The sequence below is a fragment of the Cokeromyces recurvatus genome, assembly GCF_025118155.1.
Source record: "Cokeromyces recurvatus strain NRRL 2243 chromosome Unknown BX663scaffold_19, whole genome shotgun sequence".
In the NCBI taxonomy this organism is placed as follows: domain Eukaryota; kingdom Fungi; phylum Mucoromycota; class Mucoromycetes; order Mucorales; family Mucoraceae; genus Cokeromyces; species Cokeromyces recurvatus.
This window is the reverse complement of record NW_026251405.1, coordinates 76,732-96,086: the sequence shown is the minus strand read 5'-3', so window position 1 is coordinate 96,086 and position 19,355 is coordinate 76,732. Positions and strand designations below refer to the sequence as shown.

The window sequence follows — 19,355 nt, the reverse complement described above, 5'->3', positions numbered from 1 at the left end:
TATTCTCTTCTTGATCAGATATTCATTGAAAAGATAAAGGATCAAAATAAGGTTCCTTAAAGAAAAGATTACAGAACTTTAAAAATACCAATGCTAAAATTGGTATTTTTTTTTCAAAGAGATAAGGTCAAGCTAACTTATCAATTGCCTTAGTCTGTAAATAAATTTACATTTATTCGATAATCTTTTTTTATATCTATTTCAAAAAAAAAAAAAAAAAAAAAAAAAAAAAAAAAAAAAAAAAAACGTAGCGCCAAGAGTTTTTAAAATCAGAATATACAAATAAAAATCAATTATTTTATTTTACTTTATATATCTAAACACTGATGCCTCTTTAAAATAATATAAAAAGAAAACAAGAATAACTTTATTTTATTTGAGATACTGTTATATTTGTAATGGGAATCTTTCAAATAAGAAAACTTCGTGTTTGTACCAGGGAAGACGAGTTTTAGATTAAATTATCTTCTTTTAATAAATGAGCAATTTTATGATAGTATTCATTAATAATAAGTCTTCTTCATTTGTTAGAAAACATTAGGAATGAAAGAACTATTGCAAACAACAATAATAAAATTTCATCAGTTGTATACATTTGATGGATATATAATTTGCCTGTTTCTAATGGTTACAAATTAGTTTTTTTTTTCTTTTTTTTTTTACATGTCACGAGGTTATAGTAGTCTTAACTTTCAGGGAAAATATAATTCAAGCTAAATCAATTAAATAGTTAAATCTAGTAAAATGAAGTGAATTGTACCATAAATCAGTATCTTTATTCAGTGAGCATAGAAACTCTAAGCAAAATTGCCCTTTGTTCACTCCTTGTATAAATAGTATTAAAGATATCGAATAATAACTAAAGTTAATAGACCGTTCAAGTTTTCATTCATAGCTCCAATTAAAAAAAAAAAAAAATAAATAAATAAAAATAAAAAATAAAAATAAAAGCAGTAAAAAACTCATATTAAAGTAATACTCTGATTGTTATTTGAAGTAAGTATATTATTGACCGTAGTATTTTGTATCGGCCATGTTATTATCATAATTAAAATTGTTATTAATTGTTACAGATGCAAATAGTCTAGTCTTTTCCAAGTCTTTAGGATGAAGCATAAATAATTTAAAAAAATCGATTTTTGTACACATATAATTTTTTATATAAGCAATATAGCATATGGCTTTTTATGTTACATTTTAATAAATAAAATAGTTTAAATAAATAAGTATTGTAAGGTCCTTAAAACATCTCTTCTTTGCAGTGGGAATACAAGTACCTTTTACAGTCACATCTTATAGTTGTTGTTGTTTTCTTCTCTCCCACTTCTAGTAATAAAATAGTCAATGCCTTTAATGAAAAATAGCATAGTAATAAAATAGAATAAATACAATAAGTTAAGAAAAAAAAACATTTGATATCACTGTCTACCATCATCTAAGCTATATCAAGTTAGCAATAGTTAATTATTTAATTTGTGTTCAACTGCTCATTAATAAAGTAAATGCTCAGTAATACGCTTAATTAAAGTTACCAACGTCTGTTTTCTAGTATTTTGAAGTAATAGATAAAGAAAAAATAGAGGGCTCTTATCGTAATCCCAATAGATTTTGTTAAATCAAGGGCAGATGTATAGCTCCCAAGATATAGATTGGAGACAGACTAATATTATATCTTAGTAAATACTTTTAGTATAACGTTCTCTTTTTCATCTTTTTCCTCGATATAACCTCCTATAGCAATCAATAGTGTTATGTATATGATGAGATACAGCAAAGAACATGATAATTAAGATACTTGTATATATACAATAAAATTGAATATAGAATATACCAACTAAAATGCTTTGTATCTCTCATAGTAGACAGATAAATTAAACTTACCGAACCTATTTGTATAAAAATAAAAATGAAAACTGTGTACAGCTGAAGAAAAAAAAAAGGATACACATAGATATTTTTAAAAGCCAATATAGCAGGAATATTTAGGCTACAAACAATTATATAATTTAACTATTTTACTATACAGCCAATACGATGGATATTGTCGCCAATTAACAAATATTTGTCGGCAGTTAAGAAATAATTGTCGCAAAGGTTTTTTGTAATTTTATTGAAATTTTTTAGAGAGGCTCTTTATATAATTTTATTAGAGAACAAGCTCTGGATATAAGCATAAGCAATATTATAAAAGATGAATTACATAATACAGGACAAATTATAAGCCTGAATATGAAATAAAAAATATCATATCTTTTTTTTTTTTCATCGTATTATCTTTTGTACACTCTTTGAAACTCTATCTCTTTCTTCTCTTCAAAGCCATTATTCCTTTCAAACTGATCAAAATCTAAAAAGCCTTGTTATCACGATCATCATAAAAAAGAGCTCAATTGCCATAATACAGTAATAAGAAAGCTTACAGCTTAACTACTTAAAATGCATGAACCGCCAAGAGTATCTTGTACAATTGAAAAAAAAAGCATTCTACAACAAAGCTAAAAGAGAACATCTTGTAAAACTAATTGTAAGAAAAAAAAGCGTCTAGATTGTGTGTGTGTCTAAAAATAAAAATAAAACTGTTGTATAAAATACCATTTTTTATATTATTGATAGCTTATCTATGAACATCATGCTCTGTCGTGTAACTGAATTTGACTAGTTTTGGCTTAATTTCTTTACAAGAATGCTCAATATATTCACATGAATATAAATACATATAAAAAAAGTAAACAAACATCTTCTTTTTTTTTTCTTACTTTCTTACTTTCTTGCTTACTTTCAAAGAAGGCAGTAATGCTTTACTACATTCAAATAAAAGGCAAAACTTATCTCTAAAGTATTAAAAAGAAAAGAGAAAAAAAAGAAAAGGAGAAAGGCAGGAGAGAAGATTTATCGCAAAGTAAATTAAAAACAAAAAAAATACGCTAAAATTTAACTTTAATAACTTCTCCTTCTTTTTGTTTATTTTTTTTCTCCTGAATTTTACTATAAAAAAAAAGTACATTTTTTGTTTTTTTCCCTTTTCTTCTTCTTCTTTTTCTTTAGCTTTTTTTATTTTTCCTATTCTTCTTTATTTTTACTTGAAACTACGGGTAGACATTGTCAGGGTTATGAAGTGTGCTCAAGTCACATAGCTTGGCTTACTTGAGTTTGTAGAACTGTCCGTTTATAACATGGCTAAAGGGGAGGGCCTAGACTCTCTTTTGGTTACTACATGCATATCCGCCTTCACCTTGGGTTATTGCAACCTTAGATAATTGATGGGACCTTATCGAATTTTGACTGCTCAAGTTTGATTTATTTCCAAAGGAGGAGGGAAATAAAAAGGATACTTGGGGTTGGAAATTGTAAACCTGTTCCTTTTTTAGGGAGATTAGCGTACTCTTTGTCTGCACCATTGAAAGGGCTTATCTCAAGGTTTAGTTTTTCTGTTTTTCTTTTTGGAGGTTTTTCCTTCTTTTTATTTTTATCTAGTTGCTGTTTATAAAATAAAAATAGATAAGGATGCACAGCTTACGTTTCTGACCGTGGTTTTTTCATCTATTTATTTAGTTGAAGAATCCCAACTTGTATTTACTGTTAAGTCAAAAGTAGATGCTAGGGGTCAAAGAAGGGACATTCTCAGGTAAACAATAGTCAGGTCGTGCACTTCATATATCTGGATTCCTTCCACTTCGCCACGCTACAGGTCAGAATGTTTAGCCCGGCTTCCAGTGAAACTTACATCCAACTGTATTTTTTATTGGGGTAGGAAGTGAGGAATCCTATCTTTTTCTTCTAGCAAGGCTTGGGCCAGGTTGGACTTTGCCAAGTGTCTACTAGTTGAAACTGGACGTTTATCTTTCAAGTAGAAATTTAGAGGGAGAAGAAAAAATTACAGCCTGTATCAATTTGTATGGGTTGTAATATTATTTTTGGGATTAGATATGCTTTCACCTTCTCGTGGTTAATCCTGTTAGTATCAAGTCTCTTTTAAAGAGATCTGAGAACTAAGAAAAGCATCTTTTTTTATAATATTAACAAAAATGAAAAAAAAAAAATTAATAAAAATCGTTTTATAATAAAGTTGCTTCTCTAATATTATTTAATAATTAAGCGTATATGAAAAAAGTGGTGAAAGACTATAGCAGCACAGTGTATAAATATTAAAAAGATTATTGTATATTTTCCCTAAGATTTCTTTCCTCTCAAGGTAAGTTATGTGTGGTTAAATAAATTCAGCATCACTAGAATGTAAACTACCAGAATAAGACTAAAACTAGCCAACATTCATAAAGAGCATTCATAATCTAATTGCTGTACAAAAGACTGTTCATCTTTAGGGTATAACTTGAAGTTGTTTCAAGCCTTGCTATCATAAGTACTCATTATTCTATCTGGAAACAAACTAACTTTGGTTTTCCAACTAGTGATTTTTTTGTCAACACAATTTTTTTCAACACAATTTTCTCCAAGGAGAATTTTCTTTGGGTATTGATCATTGAGTATAGTTATATATGTAAAGACTGAAGGTAATTATTGAGTTGAGATTTTGAGATGCTAAAATTTTCGAATTGTTCAGCTAACCTCCCTCATTATTTCATCCATATCAATCTAGAAGGGGTTCATCGCCCACTAGATTCCTCAAAAATTTGTTGTGATCGTTGGTGAAAGAAGACTGAGGACCAGAACTTATAGAAGACTTTTTGTAAGGCACTTCTCCCGTTTCTCTGTACATTTTCCATCATCTTTGAGCCACACATGGTTCGATCCCAAGTTCTCTAGCGAACTGGGTAGCTAGGCCTCTTTCTTGAGCACTTTCAATCATTCTATCAATAAAGTCATCTCGTTGCCTGTCACGGTACTTTCTGTATTCTTTGCCGGCTTAATTAGCATTACTTTAACTATGTTTTCTACAGCAATCTTCTCAGGTGGTTTTAATTTTCTCCAAGTGCTTTGATCGGTTAGTCTTTCAAGAACCACATTAGGATTGGGTTACCTCAGTTAGAACACCCTCCATTGGATCATAAACTATCATACCCTTCTTGTCGTACAGGTTATCGTGCCCATCTTCGTAATAGAAAAGACCTCTCCACAACTCAAACTAAAAACAAAAAAATGTATTAAACAAAAAGAAGAGCTCAAGAAGAGGAAAACACTACGACAATTTAAGCTAATCTGATGCGACAATACGCTTTTCCCTAAAACGACAATCAACAAAAATAAAAACGACAAATTGAAATTTCTTTTGCGACAATTATTTCTCAACTGTCGGTAAATATTTGCTAATTGGTGACAATATCCATCGTACTGGCTGTATAACAAATAAAGACGATTAAAAAAAAAAAAGGTCATTAAAGCAATATAGAAAAGATAAGCTCAAAATGAACGATATGGCCCTATGAGATTACATCCCCTTTGTGTATCCATACACATATACATATATACAAATATATATGTGTATATAATCGCTTCTTTCCATTCTTACAGTGCGTCCGCCGTCAATTGGACAATTTTTTGAAAAAGCTGGTCAAATTTTTGAATAAATTTGCCCACTTTTTTGAAACTCAATTGGTCATTTGTTTGAAATTCATTTGGTCATTTTATTTAAATTCAATTGATCTTTTTTTTTTTTTTTTTTTTTGAAAATTATTATACTTTATATAATGTTAAGGGAAAGTTATAGAGGGACCTTATTTAAGCAATTACTAAATTGGTTTATGGAATGTTGAATAATATTTCGAAGATGCTCAACAGGTACTTCTTCACTAGCCTCAATAATTCTTGAAGTAAGCGTTTCAACATCATTAAGTTTACTTCGCTTTACTTTTCCCTTAAGAATGGCCCAAAATTGTTCTATTGGGTTGAGTTCGGGCGAGTAGGGAGGAAGGTATAATGGCTTATAGCCCCGACTTACAATTACAGGGTCAATTATAGCAGGAACATGAATTGGTGCATTGTCCATAACAATAAAAAATCCTTTCATTTCTGGGAACTCATCCATAATATCCATAGTATCGTTAAGAAACAAAAGATAATGATCGCCAGTAGTGCCACTGGGAATAGTTAATTTATCTTTAGGAGCCTTTCTCTTTTTGGCCCCTACAACTTTCCTTCTCTTAACATTTCCAGATTCTCGCATACTCACATTGACGACACCATTAGCTGATATTGCACCAAGAACAGTATGTGAGGTAGCCTTGGTGGAGGGAGTTGTGGTAGTTGCTTTCGTACCGCGCTGTGACCAACCACGACTACGACGCATATTAATGTCAAACCCGGACTCATCAACAAATATACAATTGTCGAGATAATTGACGCCATTGCTGATCAATTTCTCAACCCACTCAGCACGAGCTTTAAGATTTTTATCATCGTTTCTGGCAAGAGGGTGTCGGTTAATAAGTTTGATGCTGAGATTACATTCTTCCTTCATGAACTCGGCTACTCTTGTTTTTTTTATTTGTAAGCCAGCAAAGTTGGCTGTCAAGCTTTCAACTGCGTCCTGGATTGTTGCAGTTGAGTCATCATCAAAAAAACTGGTTAGATAAACTTTATGAGCTTCGTTCAGTTGACTGACTGGTCTGTTGGGATTCAGATTCGTCTTTTTGATAGGAATCTTCCTTTCCGGATCATCCTCGTAAGCCTTTTTCCATTTGCGCGCTGTGTTATAATTTACATTTGCGGCTATGGCCGCATCTTTTGGTCTCATGAGTTTTTCTTTCAAAAAATAAAAGTAACGTCTACGGTCTTCCATTGTATAAATGTTATACTCAAGAGGTCTTTCTTTCTTTGGACTAGCCTCTTTCATGACTGTATCGTCTGAACTGATCGTTTCAAATTGGAGATCCTTGTTCTTAATGTATTTTCGTAGATCTGTTAATCTTTTCAAACGAAATGACTTCTCTTCAACATATGCTTTTGCTTGCTCGCCCTGTTCATCAATGAGATTACCAGCACCATCTTCATAAAAATATTCATGCTCATTTGAAAAATAATCTCGAAATAATGGTATAAAAAAAAAGTAACAAAATATACCTCAGATAAAATGATCAAAAAAATGATCTATTGAATTTAAATAAAATGACCAAATGAATTTCAAACAAATGACCAATTGAGTTTCAAAAAAGTGGGCAAATTTATTCAAAAATTTGACCAGCTTTTTCAAAAAATTGTCCAATTGACGGCGGACGCACTGTATATACTTGTTTAGTTCAATTCGATTCATTTTAGTGAGTATATATTTTTAAGTGATATTCCTCTATAAAAAAAGAAAGGGGAATAATTATAAAATGTATGCTATAATAAAAACAAGTAAATCAAGATCTTATTGTCATCATGAACTTGATTTTATTTTGTACAGATGTATGTACATCTATATTATACTGATTTACATATTCTAATCTTTTACAAAGAACTTGTACTTTTGTGTAAGGGTTATCAAGTTGTACAGTATATAAATCGTAACACAAAAAATGAAACTTTATTATCTTCTTAAACGTAAAAAGAATGCATTCTTACTGAAAGAACTATCAGCAGGTAAATATTTGTCATAAAAGTTGACTATAAATTCTTCAGGTTTAAATCCAAACTTTTGATATAAAATCTGTAAATTATTAAAAAAAAGAATAAGTTTACACACATATATAATAAATTTATATTTCTTCTTCTCTCTCTTTACCATAGCATTATTATTTGCAAAGACATGAAGTGTTATATCTTTACCAATCGCGGTTTGAAATAAGTGATATAGCATAAATCTTGAAAAAATAAATAAATAAATATTATAGTATTTTGTTAGCAGTATATTCTACTTACTGTCCTATGTTAGCATTTCTCCATCCAGGATCAACTGTAAAATAAGTGATATATGCCTCTGGTGTCATAAAAGCACATCCAATAACATGCCGTTTATAGAGTGCTACAATACTGAATTCTGGAAATAACAAAGATTCTGAAACATCAATGCCCTCCCAAAAGGATCGACTTAATAACCTGTTTACTTGTTCTAAATGCTCTTTCTGAAAATAAACATAGTCAATACTTTCACCTTCTATTATACCACTCGGTTCTTTTTCTCCCTTAGCTATAGGTTTTCCTTTACAAGCTTTGATTTGTCCTAATAAAAGCATACGTTTTGGTTTACTCTGAAAATCACGTCTTATGAAAGGACGTAATTTACGACCATTCCAAGATGATAGCCATGGTTCTTCTCGAGTAATTGTATTACATTGACGAATTGAACCATAGAGTCGAGAAGCAAAAGAGGATGTATAAGGTGTAAATGTGATTTTATCAAGTAATTGCTGTTGATCATCTTGTTGCTGCTCTATGTATTGATTAGATGCGGGTTGGATAATAGTTTCTTTAGAAATAGGTTCCAAGTTATGTTTTGGCATTCTTAATAGATTTACAAGATGCTGATCTATATCAAAGAGTTTGATACCTAAATTTCGTTTTAATCTACGTACAGCTAATTTACGTTTATATCGATGAGCAGCAGATGTTAAATTTTTAGAGGATCGCTCAAGCTTTTGTAAAAGTAACCATTCTCCCTGTGGTGTAAGGGCTGAGGTGCCTAATGAAGAGTTTTGCAAAGTAGTATGGGTACTTGTCTTAACTGATTGAGGAGTAGAAGTAATGGGTATAGACTCTTCATGAGGAGGCAATGAAGGTGATTCTGAAATTAATTGTATTTCTTGAGATTTTGGAATTTCTGTAGTTATACTGACAGATGGGGATAAGTTAGGAGTAGTATGCAATGTTTGTACAGTTGATGAAGGCGATAGTGAAGGGTTTGGGGAAACTGAGGGTATGCTAGATTGAGACATATTTACAGATATAAGTTTAGATGGTGAACCAAATGAAGCTAAAGCAACAGGTTGCTCTTCTTCTTTTACTTTAACTACTGGTTTTGTATTTTGTTCTTTGGATGATTTTTTTTTCTTTGCCATGTTTTCTTTAAAAGCTCTAGTTGGTTTATCCTCAGTTTCTGAAGATGATTCATTAGCAGAGGATAATTCTGACAGTGAACTAAAGTCTAATAAATCTGTGTCTTCTTCTTCTTCTTTTCTTTGTTCTTTCTTTATTTTCTTTAGTCTCTTTTGTTTCGGTAAATTATCGTTTTCTATTTTCGTTCTTTTTAACGGTTTTTTTAAATTTGGTTTTAACTTTGCTGCTGCCTTTGACTTCTTTTCACTTGATGGTGGTTCTATCTTGTGAAGTGTCCACCAAGCTAAAAGGAGTCAATTAAACACATATTCTTCTCTATTTACATCTATAATCAACTTACCACTCTGATGAAATTTTTCCAAGCCTGACAGAAATATATTACTATGAGTTGATAAAACACTTGCGATTGTATTATTCCAAGTTAAAGATCCTAAAATAAACAAATCAACATATAGTCTGGTTTGTTTGTTTTTTTTTCTTCCCTCCCTTTATTTCTTACTTTGCTTATCAGGTATAAGATAATCCCAATAATTATCAATAAACGCACATACGTCTTCTTTCCAGCGAAAGTAATAATGATCTCGTCTGTCTTTTTTGGGTTTTTTCTCATCCTCTATTTGTGCGTTTCTTATCAAATTATAAATAACTAAATGAACAATAGAGATCCAGCTTAATCCTTTTCTTTGAAATGTTTCTGGTCCTTCATTACATACTGAACAATTAAAAACACCAAATGTATCTCCAAATAACAAAGGTTTAACCATACAATTAATGCAATCTTTAAAAACAAAAAACAAAAAGCAGTCTTCAATACTTGTTGATCTTAAGTATATAATGTCAATTACCTCGATGAAAGAATTGTTTGCATTTATCACAACGAATCATAGGTTGATCTCTATTTGTAATAAAGAGAGTGTTTTTTTTTATAATTTTGCTTTAATTATTTTTATTTCACTACTAAAATCTTCATTTAACTTACTCTTTGATTCCTTTACCACAATAACAATATTTATCTTCAATATTTCGTTTATGCTCATTATCCCAAGTTAAACCTTCTAACTATTATAATATAAAATAGAAAGATAAGTATATTATTACTTTCTTTTTTTTATATACAGAAAAGGATTTCATTAGTTATAATCTAGGATATTACATTATAAGGAAATTTTTTCTTCATATTAATTAGCTCAGAAATAAAAAAGTGGTATTATACAGAACTAGTATATAATAAAACAAAGAATGAAAAAAATAGTAAATTATTTGATTGGATACAATTATTTTACAGGACTTTTTTTTTTTTTTTTTTTTTTTTTTTTTTTTTTTTTTTTTTTTTTTTTTTGTTGTTGTTGTTGTTGTGCTATGATTTAGCTTTTTTTTTTTTAATACATTTATAATAAAACAGATTCCTATTTATTCTTTGTATAAATACCTTTGACTCAATTTAATGCTACATGGATGAATCTGTTTATTACCACTTTGCTACTGTGAAGCAGAGAATAGAAAATCGACATGAAATGTAAAGATTTTAATAATTTATATATTTTGTATATATTTATATACATGTACATTATTTAATTGACATTATCAATTTTTGCTATTTAATCTGATGCAGTGAATACCAATTAATTCTAAGACAACAACCGAAGCAATCACGCATGTGTGGCATTGGTGAGAAAGGTACATTGAATGCATGCATGTAATCATATGGATTGATTTGTTGATGATATACATATATATTTTTTTTTAAATATATTTATTTAGCTGACAGGAGACCTATTGATCCACCACGTAAAATAATAGATTGAATTGTCAAGACTATTTCATTTCATCACTAATTTATTCTTATTGAATTCATTATAATATATAGCCATTGTTCAGTTGAAAGTTATAGATCCATCACTGTCGCCTTATGAAAAAAAGTAAGTTTAAGCGATGAACTAAAAAAAAAAAGAAAAAAAAACAAATTTGTAACATTTTAATTATTGTGATCCAGTTCATATTTACAAAACCCATACTATTTTATGTATGCCTCGTTAATGGCAGCAGATTTAGACGAGGAGTTACATTTGTTAAAAGATGGAAGAACAAGGAGTACAACTGGATCTGTTGTTTCTTCACTTTATCATTTAAAAGACATTGATAACACAGATGCGGGGTTTTTTGTATTTCCAGATTTATCTGTTCGAATGGAAGGAAGTTATAGATTAAAATTAAGCCTATTTGAAATTATTGGTAAAGATGTATTTCATTGTCGATCAATCATTTCAAATAAATTTTTTGTTTATTCTGCAAAAAAGTAAGTAAACGAAATAGAAGATGACATGTTGGAGTAAAATTGATTTTTAAATGACACATTTGGCAGATTTCCTGGAATGGAAGAGTCGACATTCCTATCAAGATCATTTGCAGATCAAGGTTTAAAAATACGAATAAGGAAGGAACTACGTCAACGAAGAAAATTAAAAAATAATATAGAAGAAAGGAATAGAAATAATAGTAATTATAATTCCAATGATCACTCAAATGAAGGCAGTAACAATAACACTATAAATATCATGACTACTAGTACTAACGATAATACGTCTATTTTACCAGTACCAATATCGTCACATTCGTCTCTTACTCAAATTGGAAAAAGAATAAAGATATCAAAAGAGTTATTACCGAATGCATCAACTGCAGCTACGACTACAACTATATCACAATATAGAAACGATCTCTTACCTGGTCCCATAAGATATTTATCCTATAGCCCTAGAGAACCAGATACTGAAGCATTACCTTTAATGATTAGCCCAATACAAAATACGGTCTATCATTCACGACAGGAAAATACAAACAATATTGAGTCTTCAAATCATGCAACAATTTCCAGAGAAAGAACATCAATGACTGGTATGTATATTTTTTTGTATATAAGTGTAATTAGTTTCAAACATGTATGCATTGCATCTTTTTCTGTTAGAGGATCGACAGCCAACTTTATTACATCCAACTCAAAATTACTTCCCAGTAGAAATACCACCTATATATCAAAATCGAAGTATGAGTTATAGATACCAAAACGATCTATACCATCATTCACAGGAAGCGCATTCAAATCCTTCTAATCTAAGCTCGTTCCGTTACGCTGGTGGTAGCTCACACCCATCATCGAGTTACTATCCATTGAATTATCCTTTACCCCTTCCATATAGCGTCACCTCTTCTTCACTCCCTATACTACCGCGTCAACAACAGTCTCATCCGTCACATATACAATCGTCACTACCACCCTCGCTTCCACCTCCCACTGTATCTCCTTCAAACCAACCTTCATTACCTATTCCTTCTTCTCAACTCCACCCATCATCCTCTGTACAGAAACCACCGCCAGAATATTAATTCCAAAAAAATAAAATAAATGTGTATATGCATATACATTATATGTATTCGCTTTCCTTTCAAAATAGAAAAAAAGATGTACGTACTGTAATCTAAATTCCTTTTTATATGTGTATAAAGCTAATAATAAAACAATACAAAAAAAAAGTATTATTAATGCATATGAGGAATAAATATTAAATATGCCTTTTTTTTTTCTTTTATATTAAAAAAAAAAAAATAAAAAATAAATATGCAGAGGATGTATGTTAAATTTTCTTCAAAAAAAAAAAAGAAAAGAACTGAATTATTGTATTATGTAAGCAAATCAACTATTATAATCCAGATTCTTTTAATCTTCTAGCAATTGTATCTTCACCACGTTCCCTAAAATAGAAATAATTAAGTATATATGTATACATATATTTAATATTATAAATTCACCTTGGTTCTAATTTTAAACTCAAGTTATAAAGTTCCTCTTCTTCTCTACTTGACTGCAGGTGAGTTTTAATAAACTGTTGGATATCAGGGACGGCAGTTAACATATAGTGAGTCGATTGATATTGCTGAAGATCCTGAATGACTTCAGCCGTCTTCATTCGCTTAGCAAAATTAATTAAATGGTTTGATTTTTTCAAAAAATTTGAATTGCCATCCTCAATAAAGGTTAAATCTTGTAAATAGATGCCCAAGAATGGGATACAAGGAGGATTCACTTTGTGGATGATATCTCTATATTCACTAAAGTTACGATTTGCACCCATGAGTCGACGAATGTTTTGTAAGATCTGCAGGGTTCTGGCGCTAACAAAATCCCATGTACGTTTTAATCGACCAATCGAACCATTGTCAAAGGCTGACAGGATGGCCATGCATGTATTATAGTTATTTAGCAATCGACAACGCTCTGCTACAAAGATCCAATGTTTCAAAACACTTGCCCGCTTTTTCACTTCCTCTTTACTCAAAATGGAATCTGTCACCCAAGCTGTTACTTGATTAGAATGTTCAATAGAGGCCTTGACGTTAGCAGCTATATGGTCTTGATCTGTATCCGGTTTCCCCCAATTCTTATCCAGACACTCTACGGGTTTGATGCAATTATAAAGACGGAAATCCATGATTGTCATCTGTCTTGCTAATTCATGTGGATCCAACTCCAACAGTTTAATTCGCCTCATATTTTTGGGTAGGATGGGTATAGGCATATCTGCAGTACGTATATTTAATTTCATTTTACGAATCTGACTTGAATCCTCTGCTAATAAACGCTTTTTAATAAGCTTCGTTAGTTGTTCAGCACCAAATTTCATGGATTCTATGATTATATTCTCTGTAAAATGGCTTATTTCAGGTAATATCGGTCGATCTTCTTCTTCATTGTAATATACTTCTAACCAAGATTTAATCACATTAAATACCCTAATGGCATAAAACCAAAAAAAAGACATATTTGTTTATTATCTATGTGTATATATTTATAATATTTATTACATATTTATTTCTCTTTCTTACCTTAAACGCACTAGTTTTAACTTTTTTCTTTCCATATGTCCACTTCTTCTAAAGTTAAATTTTCAGGCGGTGTTAATTGATATCGATTAAATAATTCATTGAATAATTCCTGTGTAGTGCAAAATGATCTGTAAGTTAATAAAAACGTGGTATTAAACTTGGAATCTACAAAAAAAAAAAAAAAAAAAAAAAAATACATGTAAGTAAAATAGTGTAAAATAATGTAATATATGTATACACATATATACATATAATCTGTGCTGTATTATTCCTTTTACCTAACTGGTTATGTTGAGTTAAATATTGTACAAGTGCATGTAATGTTCCTCCTTTTACTTTGCCTTCCATACTATATACAATTTCGTTTGAATCGATATCTGAAGTAAGATACCAAGGTGTTTCATTATTTGACATGATGGTGGCTGCTAATTGGTTGGATCCAGTAGAAGAGGAAGCTCCTGTAATGTGAGTTGCAACTGTAGAAAGAACATCATTATGCTGGGTCAAAGTAGGTGAATTCAAGAGAGTATCACGATAATGGACAGCTGCAGCAATTGTATCCTCACCAAAGAATTTTGTGATTTTTGCTTCCTTTTGTAAACGTAAAGTATGATTATTAGCTGTCATGTCACTATGAAAACTATCATTATCGTCATTCCCATCATCACTCAAGATATGCATGTCATCCGACAGTATGCGATGATGCCCCGTATGATTAGAGGTGAATAGAGTGGATCCAGTATCCAACTGTTTTGCTGTATCAATCAAATTCTCAGATGAATTATCAATATCGACTTCATTATTATCTGTATCAGATAGTGTTGGAACAGGAGATCTGTTACTACTACTACTGGTAGACGTTACTGCTCTCCCGTGATTCATACGTGGTGAGCTATGAAGAGTATTGATATGATAATGTTGTCTCTGTATAGGAGTAGATGCATTATTTCTGATAGACTCACAACCAGGTATTTTATGATTTAATTTAGCAGGAACTTCGTTCAGTGTTTGGCATGTATCAATCACATGTTGTATTCCAACTTCAATTGAATTCACATATTGCTTCAATTGATCATAAGCTAATTTAATTTGATTTGCATTTAAACTACTATTTGTGATTGTTTGTGATATTACAAATAGAGACCCCATAGCAGTATAGATAGGCTGCTTAGAGTGAAATAACATGGCCAATTGTGTATCACAATCATCTGTATTTGCATCACTCTTCCTTCGTCTTTGACCCATTTCTTCTACGGCATTCAGAAAATGACTTGTGGTATGACTCAGGTTTCTAAACTGAGCTACCAAAAGTGGAGCATTTGCTTTTAGTTTAGACAAAGTATCCTTTAGATTCTCATTTTCCAAATGAAGAAAAGTATTATGAATACTTTCCATATAGGAGCTCACCGCACCACGCACATTATCAGCAAGAACCAAAATTGCGTTGGTAGCGTCGATTTGATGACTTGCAGGATTTTTCAAGACAAAAGGGGGAAGGCTACTATTATTATCGCTGTTGATGGTCGTACTACGCCAATAAAGAAAGTGATCATGTGATGAAAGCGTTGGCTTATTTTCCTTAATTTCTATTTGTAGTTCTTGAGCATAAATAATAAAGTTACGAGCGGCAATTAAAAGATCCTCAGCATCAGATTGTAATTTACCAAGTGATTCAGGCGGTGACCAAGCACTAGAAGCGACTTTAGTTGAAAGAACCAACTTTGCAAGAGCAGCTAACAAATTGCGATGAAGATTTCGAAGTTGTTTGTTTGATCTTAAATGAATAGAAGTTTCCTTTTCTAAACAATTAGAAACGTATAATAAAAGTCGAATACGGTGAACGATAGAGGTAACATCTTGAACAAAATGAGTATTATCTCCTTGACGAATGGAATCCTTTAATCTAGAAATAACATGAGCAATAGATGAAGATAAGCTTTGCCATGAAATAGGCAAATTCTCATCACTATAAATACTACTTGTACGATCCGATTGCTCTTCATTTATATCTGTGCTCCTGTAACTATAATTTTGTTGATAATTTGGTGAATCTGCGAATGAAGATAACTTTAATAACTATTTATTAGTAGACTTGATATATATATAAAAAAAAATATCTTGACATGTATATATTATTACCAATATGCCAGTATCAGGGTCAATATTCTCCAATTCCCAGGTAATTTCATTTGATTTAAAGTTATAGTAATAATATCGTCCTTTTGAAGTCATTTTACGTATCCAATTTGGAGGAAGCTGCAAAAAAAAAAAAAAAAAAAAAAAATTACACAGTAAGAATCAGTTATATGTATGCAAATCAATTATACAAGTACCTTTTCATGATCCTCAAAGTCGACTTCAAATGGTTCATTTTTCATGGCCAGATGTTGTTGTGACATGGAAGGAGAAGCTATTGTGTTTTTATCATGTACAGGCATTGTATGATAATCCACAGATTGTTGATTGTATAGTGTGTCATTCACCATCATCCGATTAACTGCACGTACCGGACGTACAGGAGGTGAAAGTTCATAATGCTCATTCATTTCATAAGAGAGCAAATTCCCGTTATTATTGTACGATTCTGTTAAATTATTATCTACTAGTGTTTCTTTCATTTTATTGCTCAAATGATCATAAAAATCAGAAGGAATCGAGTATCTCATTTCTTGTGTTTGTGTATTATAATAATATTGTTCAGATCCATCTTCAGTCGTTTGAATGATCCATGGTGAATTATCATAGATACTTAATCGTGTATCTGTCACACGTTGCTGCTTCTGATTTAAATTCATTTGTTGTTGTAATTCCCATAACTATAAAATTAGTATGGTTAGACAAGTAATTGCATGTAAAAAAAAAAAAAAATTAAACTTTTTTTTTTTTTTTTTTTTTTTTTTTTTTTTACTTGAAATTTATCAGATTCGTCTGTTTCTTTTATAATTTCAACATAATTACTGGGAAACCAGCCTCTTCTTCCATTACACCTATTAAGAATAAAATAAGATAGAATTAGTATGAGGAGAATGAGATTAATAAAAGGGACATTACCAACCATCCCACCAACCAGAATCTAATTGGGCAAGTACATCAATGACTGAGCCTGATTTAAATGACAATGAAGAAGGATCATTTGATTCATAAGAGTACAACGCTCTCACTCGACATATGACTTGTTTATTATTCATAATGACTAATGAGCGTAGGAAGAGAAATAGAATGAAAGCTTAATATCTCTTTTATATAAGAAGAAGAAGAGGGAAAAAGAAAGTAGGGGAACAAAAGAAATGGTTTTATGTTGTACAATTAAAAAAAAAAAAAAAAAAAAAATAGGAAAAACAGTAGACTGTTACGAATAATGATCGTCACTGTTAAACGAATATAATAGAAATCTCCCATTTACTGTATGGATAATAAGCTGTTATTTACAAATAGTGGTATCAACAACAATAGGGTAATTATAAATTCTAAACAGCATTGTTTTTTTTTTCTCGATTTTGTACCTGCTTTTTCAGTTATCCAATTAAAATTCGTGTAAAGGAAGAACTTTAAATTAGACTATTTTAAACTCGTTTTCTTTTCTTTTTATATATACACTTTATTGATGAACTTCTTTACACGTCAATAGCCTTATTTTGTCAATTATTACAAAATAATAATAAAAATAAGCTTATTATCTTTGTTAGATACGAGTATTAACATACTTTTATATATATACAAAATAATCTTTTTCTTTCTTTCTTTTCTTTTTTCCTTTTAATCATTATTTTCAGGATCATGAACAACATCATATCGTTTGCCACGAATACCCCAAATGCCATAATTCGCTAAAATGGTTTGTCTTATGTCCATTAAATTAACATCACGTTTTAAGCTACGAAAGACATTTTGACTTGGCTTCAAAACCCAATCAAATTCATTTTCATAGTCTTCTTTGACTGCCTCTACGTCACTCTTCATATCATTTTCGTCATATCCTGTCATAAAGATAGGGCATTTTGTTTCAAGTGCCTTCTGGATTGATGGTTTCCAATTTTCACGAGAATCAGGTTGAGCAATACCAGGAGAGAATAGGAAGAAAAGGTCAGTATAAGGATCAAACTTTTCAATGGTTTCATGATAGTCATGATACATGGCGGTATCATAGGTAAAAGCAAGCCGTTCGTTAATCATTTTAGTATAAGGCTTTTGATTAGGTGCTAATGCATCAGGACCCACAAAATGGATATGGAAAGGTGTTACAGGGAACAGATAAGCCATTTGAAGCCATATATGAGAAGGTAACGTAGCTTCTGCTCGTGCACCTATAATATAAATATTGATGGTTTCTGTACGAGGTTCTTGCTGACTACTATTACTTAATTGATTTTTAGGATACAGAATTGTTCTTAAAGCTAATAAAAAATGGGATTAAAAATAAGTTTAATTATAAAAAGTTCTATAAGTTTACCTGCAATAGATCTTGCGCCTTCAGCAGTAATATGCTCACCATATTTATATGGACTTGATTGATGTAAAACTGAAGCAATGGTTATTGGATAAGTTAATAATTTAGAGACGTGACGTAAAGATCTATCAGAATCCATAGAAGGGAAACTACGAGTATAAAAGAAAATATCCCAGTTTTCCATGCTTACTGTTTCATCAAATCCTTGTGCGCCTAAATAACAAGCGTTTAATTTTTTATTTTATTTTATTTTTATTTTATTTTTTTTTTTCATTAGAAAAAGAAAAACTTACTTGGAAATTCAAACTCACGCATGGGTCTACCTGAACGTAAGTCATGGTCATCCTCATTGACTTGCCGCAAAATTTTACAATTTTCTTCATGTGCAGCTCTTCCTTGATGATAATGTTCTTCACTACAATGGGTAGGGTATCCACAATCAGGACAATCAAAAACGGGATGTTTGGAATGTGCTTGTTCTCCATGTACTTCACAACAAACAGGGCATACGCCATACTTGTTAATAATGGCAGCTCTATCCCTCATTTCTGGTAGCGGTGATTTAGAAAGCACATGAAATAAATCATCTTTTTCGAGTATAAGTTCTTTGTTATCTTCTATTTCATTGCTTTTAAAAATTCCTTTAAAAGAAATAGGACGAACGATAGATTGTGAAAGCAGTCTTTTTTGGCTGGTAATAGCAGTTCTAGCTGAATTTGTTAATGTTTTTGAGAGAATAAAACATGAGGTATAATAGTTATTGCTTTGTAGTACTTGACGTGAAGTAGGTATTATATGTTTAAAAGCTCTATTCATTGGAAGTCAAGACTAAAAGGGAAAAAAAAATATACACAGAAAAGTAAAGAGTAGTGAAGCTTTATACCCCGAATAATTATTACATAAAAGTAAAAAAGAAGCAGGGCGTTTTCAATTTTCTAATACATACACAGTATGTGTATACTATCCAATCATATTTCCCTATTTATTTTTTAACTTTTTTTTTAAGATTACTACAGCTCAATCTTTATTTCTACCTTTTTTTAAAGGCAAAGTGTCTATGAGGACAGAACAACGCTTTTTTTTTGGTATGTATAAT

At 30.8% G+C, this 19,355-nt stretch overlaps 4 protein-coding genes across 4 annotated transcripts; 1 reads left to right on the top strand and 3 right to left on the bottom strand.

Moving 5' to 3' along the window:
* Positions 1 to 7,402: 7,402 nt before the first annotated feature.
* Positions 7,403 to 10,149, bottom strand: BX663DRAFT_514958 (uncharacterized protein). Its single transcript, XM_051528366.1, has 7 exons — positions 10,085 to 10,149; positions 9,911 to 9,990; positions 9,431 to 9,826; positions 9,272 to 9,361; positions 7,798 to 9,214; positions 7,661 to 7,739; positions 7,403 to 7,585 (listed from the first exon to the last, which is right to left on the bottom strand). Exons 3-7 carry the CDS (start codon positions 9,693 to 9,695, stop codon positions 7,466 to 7,468), a joined length of 1,971 nt encoding a protein of 656 aa, XP_051381097.1. The 5' UTR covers positions 9,696 to 9,826; positions 9,911 to 9,990; positions 10,085 to 10,149; the 3' UTR covers positions 7,403 to 7,465.
* A 127-nt stretch (positions 10,150 to 10,276) lies between these two features.
* Positions 10,277 to 12,508, top strand: BX663DRAFT_514950 (velvet factor-domain-containing protein). Its single transcript, XM_051528365.1, has 8 exons — positions 10,277 to 10,447; positions 10,544 to 10,608; positions 10,693 to 10,719; positions 10,799 to 10,850; positions 10,925 to 11,227; positions 11,294 to 11,427; positions 11,527 to 11,826; positions 11,897 to 12,508. Exons 1-8 carry the CDS (start codon positions 10,383 to 10,385, stop codon positions 12,313 to 12,315), a joined length of 1,365 nt encoding a protein of 454 aa, XP_051381096.1. The 5' UTR covers positions 10,277 to 10,382; the 3' UTR covers positions 12,316 to 12,508.
* A 43-nt stretch (positions 12,509 to 12,551) lies between these two features.
* BX663DRAFT_514947 (ras guanine nucleotide exchange factor domain-containing protein) lies at positions 12,552 to 17,140 on the bottom strand. The gene is made up of 8 exons (XM_051528364.1): positions 16,721 to 17,140; positions 16,146 to 16,628; positions 15,952 to 16,068; positions 14,091 to 15,879; positions 13,856 to 13,977; positions 13,813 to 13,832; positions 12,739 to 13,719; positions 12,552 to 12,681 (listed from the first exon to the last, which is right to left on the bottom strand). The coding sequence occupies exons 1-8, from the start codon at positions 16,868 to 16,870 to the stop codon at positions 12,630 to 12,632; spliced, it is 3,714 nt and encodes a 1,237-aa protein (XP_051381095.1). The 5' UTR covers positions 16,871 to 17,140; the 3' UTR covers positions 12,552 to 12,629.
* A 275-nt stretch (positions 17,141 to 17,415) lies between these two features.
* BX663DRAFT_544293 (zinc-finger of mitochondrial splicing suppressor 51-domain-containing protein) lies at positions 17,416 to 19,153 on the bottom strand. Its single transcript, XM_051530887.1, has 3 exons — positions 18,553 to 19,153; positions 18,263 to 18,472; positions 17,416 to 18,206 (listed from the first exon to the last, which is right to left on the bottom strand). Exons 1-3 carry the CDS (start codon positions 19,073 to 19,075, stop codon positions 17,569 to 17,571), a joined length of 1,371 nt encoding a protein of 456 aa, XP_051381094.1. The 5' UTR covers positions 19,076 to 19,153; the 3' UTR covers positions 17,416 to 17,568.
* Between the last annotated feature and the right edge of the window lie 202 nt (positions 19,154 to 19,355).

What these genes read in the sequence shown, in the direction of transcription:
- BX663DRAFT_514958 (XM_051528366.1), bottom strand. Translation starts at nt 9,695, where the DNA reads ATGGTTAAACCTTTGTTATTTGGAGATACATTTGGTGTTTTTAATTGT. An exon ending in GGAAAAATTTCATCAGAGTG is followed by an intron (nt 9,215 to 9,271) that starts GTAAGTTGATTA and finishes GACTCCTTTTAG; the next exon opens with CTTGGTGGACACTTCACAAG. An exon ending in TTGCAAATAATAATGCTATG is followed by an intron (nt 7,586 to 7,660) that starts GTAAAGAGAGAG and finishes AATAATTTACAG; the next exon opens with ATTTTATATCAAAAGTTTGG.
- BX663DRAFT_514947 (XM_051528364.1), bottom strand. Translation starts at nt 16,870, where the DNA reads ATGGTTGGTAATGTCCCTTTTATTAATCTCATTCTCCTCATACTAATT. An exon ending in ACGAATCTGATAAATTTCAA is followed by an intron (nt 16,629 to 16,720) that starts GTAAAAAAAAAA and finishes CTAATTTTATAG; the next exon opens with TTATGGGAATTACAACAACA. An exon ending in AACTCAACATAACCAGTTAG is followed by an intron (nt 13,978 to 14,090) that starts GTAAAAGGAATA and finishes TTTTTTTTGTAG; the next exon opens with ATTCCAAGTTTAATACCACG.
- BX663DRAFT_544293 (XM_051530887.1), bottom strand. Translation starts at nt 19,075, where the DNA reads ATGAATAGAGCTTTTAAACATATAATACCTACTTCACGTCAAGTACTA. An exon ending in GCGTGAGTTTGAATTTCCAA is followed by an intron (nt 18,473 to 18,552) that starts GTAAGTTTTTCT and finishes CTTGTTATTTAG; the next exon opens with GCGCACAAGGATTTGATGAA. An exon ending in AGGCGCAAGATCTATTGCAG is followed by an intron (nt 18,207 to 18,262) that starts GTAAACTTATAG and finishes ATTTTTTATTAG; the next exon opens with CTTTAAGAACAATTCTGTAT.
- BX663DRAFT_514950 (XM_051528365.1), top strand. Translation starts at nt 10,383, where the DNA reads ATGGATGAATCTGTTTATTACCACTTTGCTACTGTGAAGCAGAGAATA. An exon ending in ATAGAAAATCGACATGAAAT is followed by an intron (nt 10,448 to 10,543) that starts GTAAAGATTTTA and finishes AATCTGATGCAG; the next exon opens with TGAATACCAATTAATTCTAA. An exon ending in CTGTCGCCTTATGAAAAAAA is followed by an intron (nt 10,851 to 10,924) that starts GTAAGTTTAAGC and finishes ATTGTGATCCAG; the next exon opens with TTCATATTTACAAAACCCAT.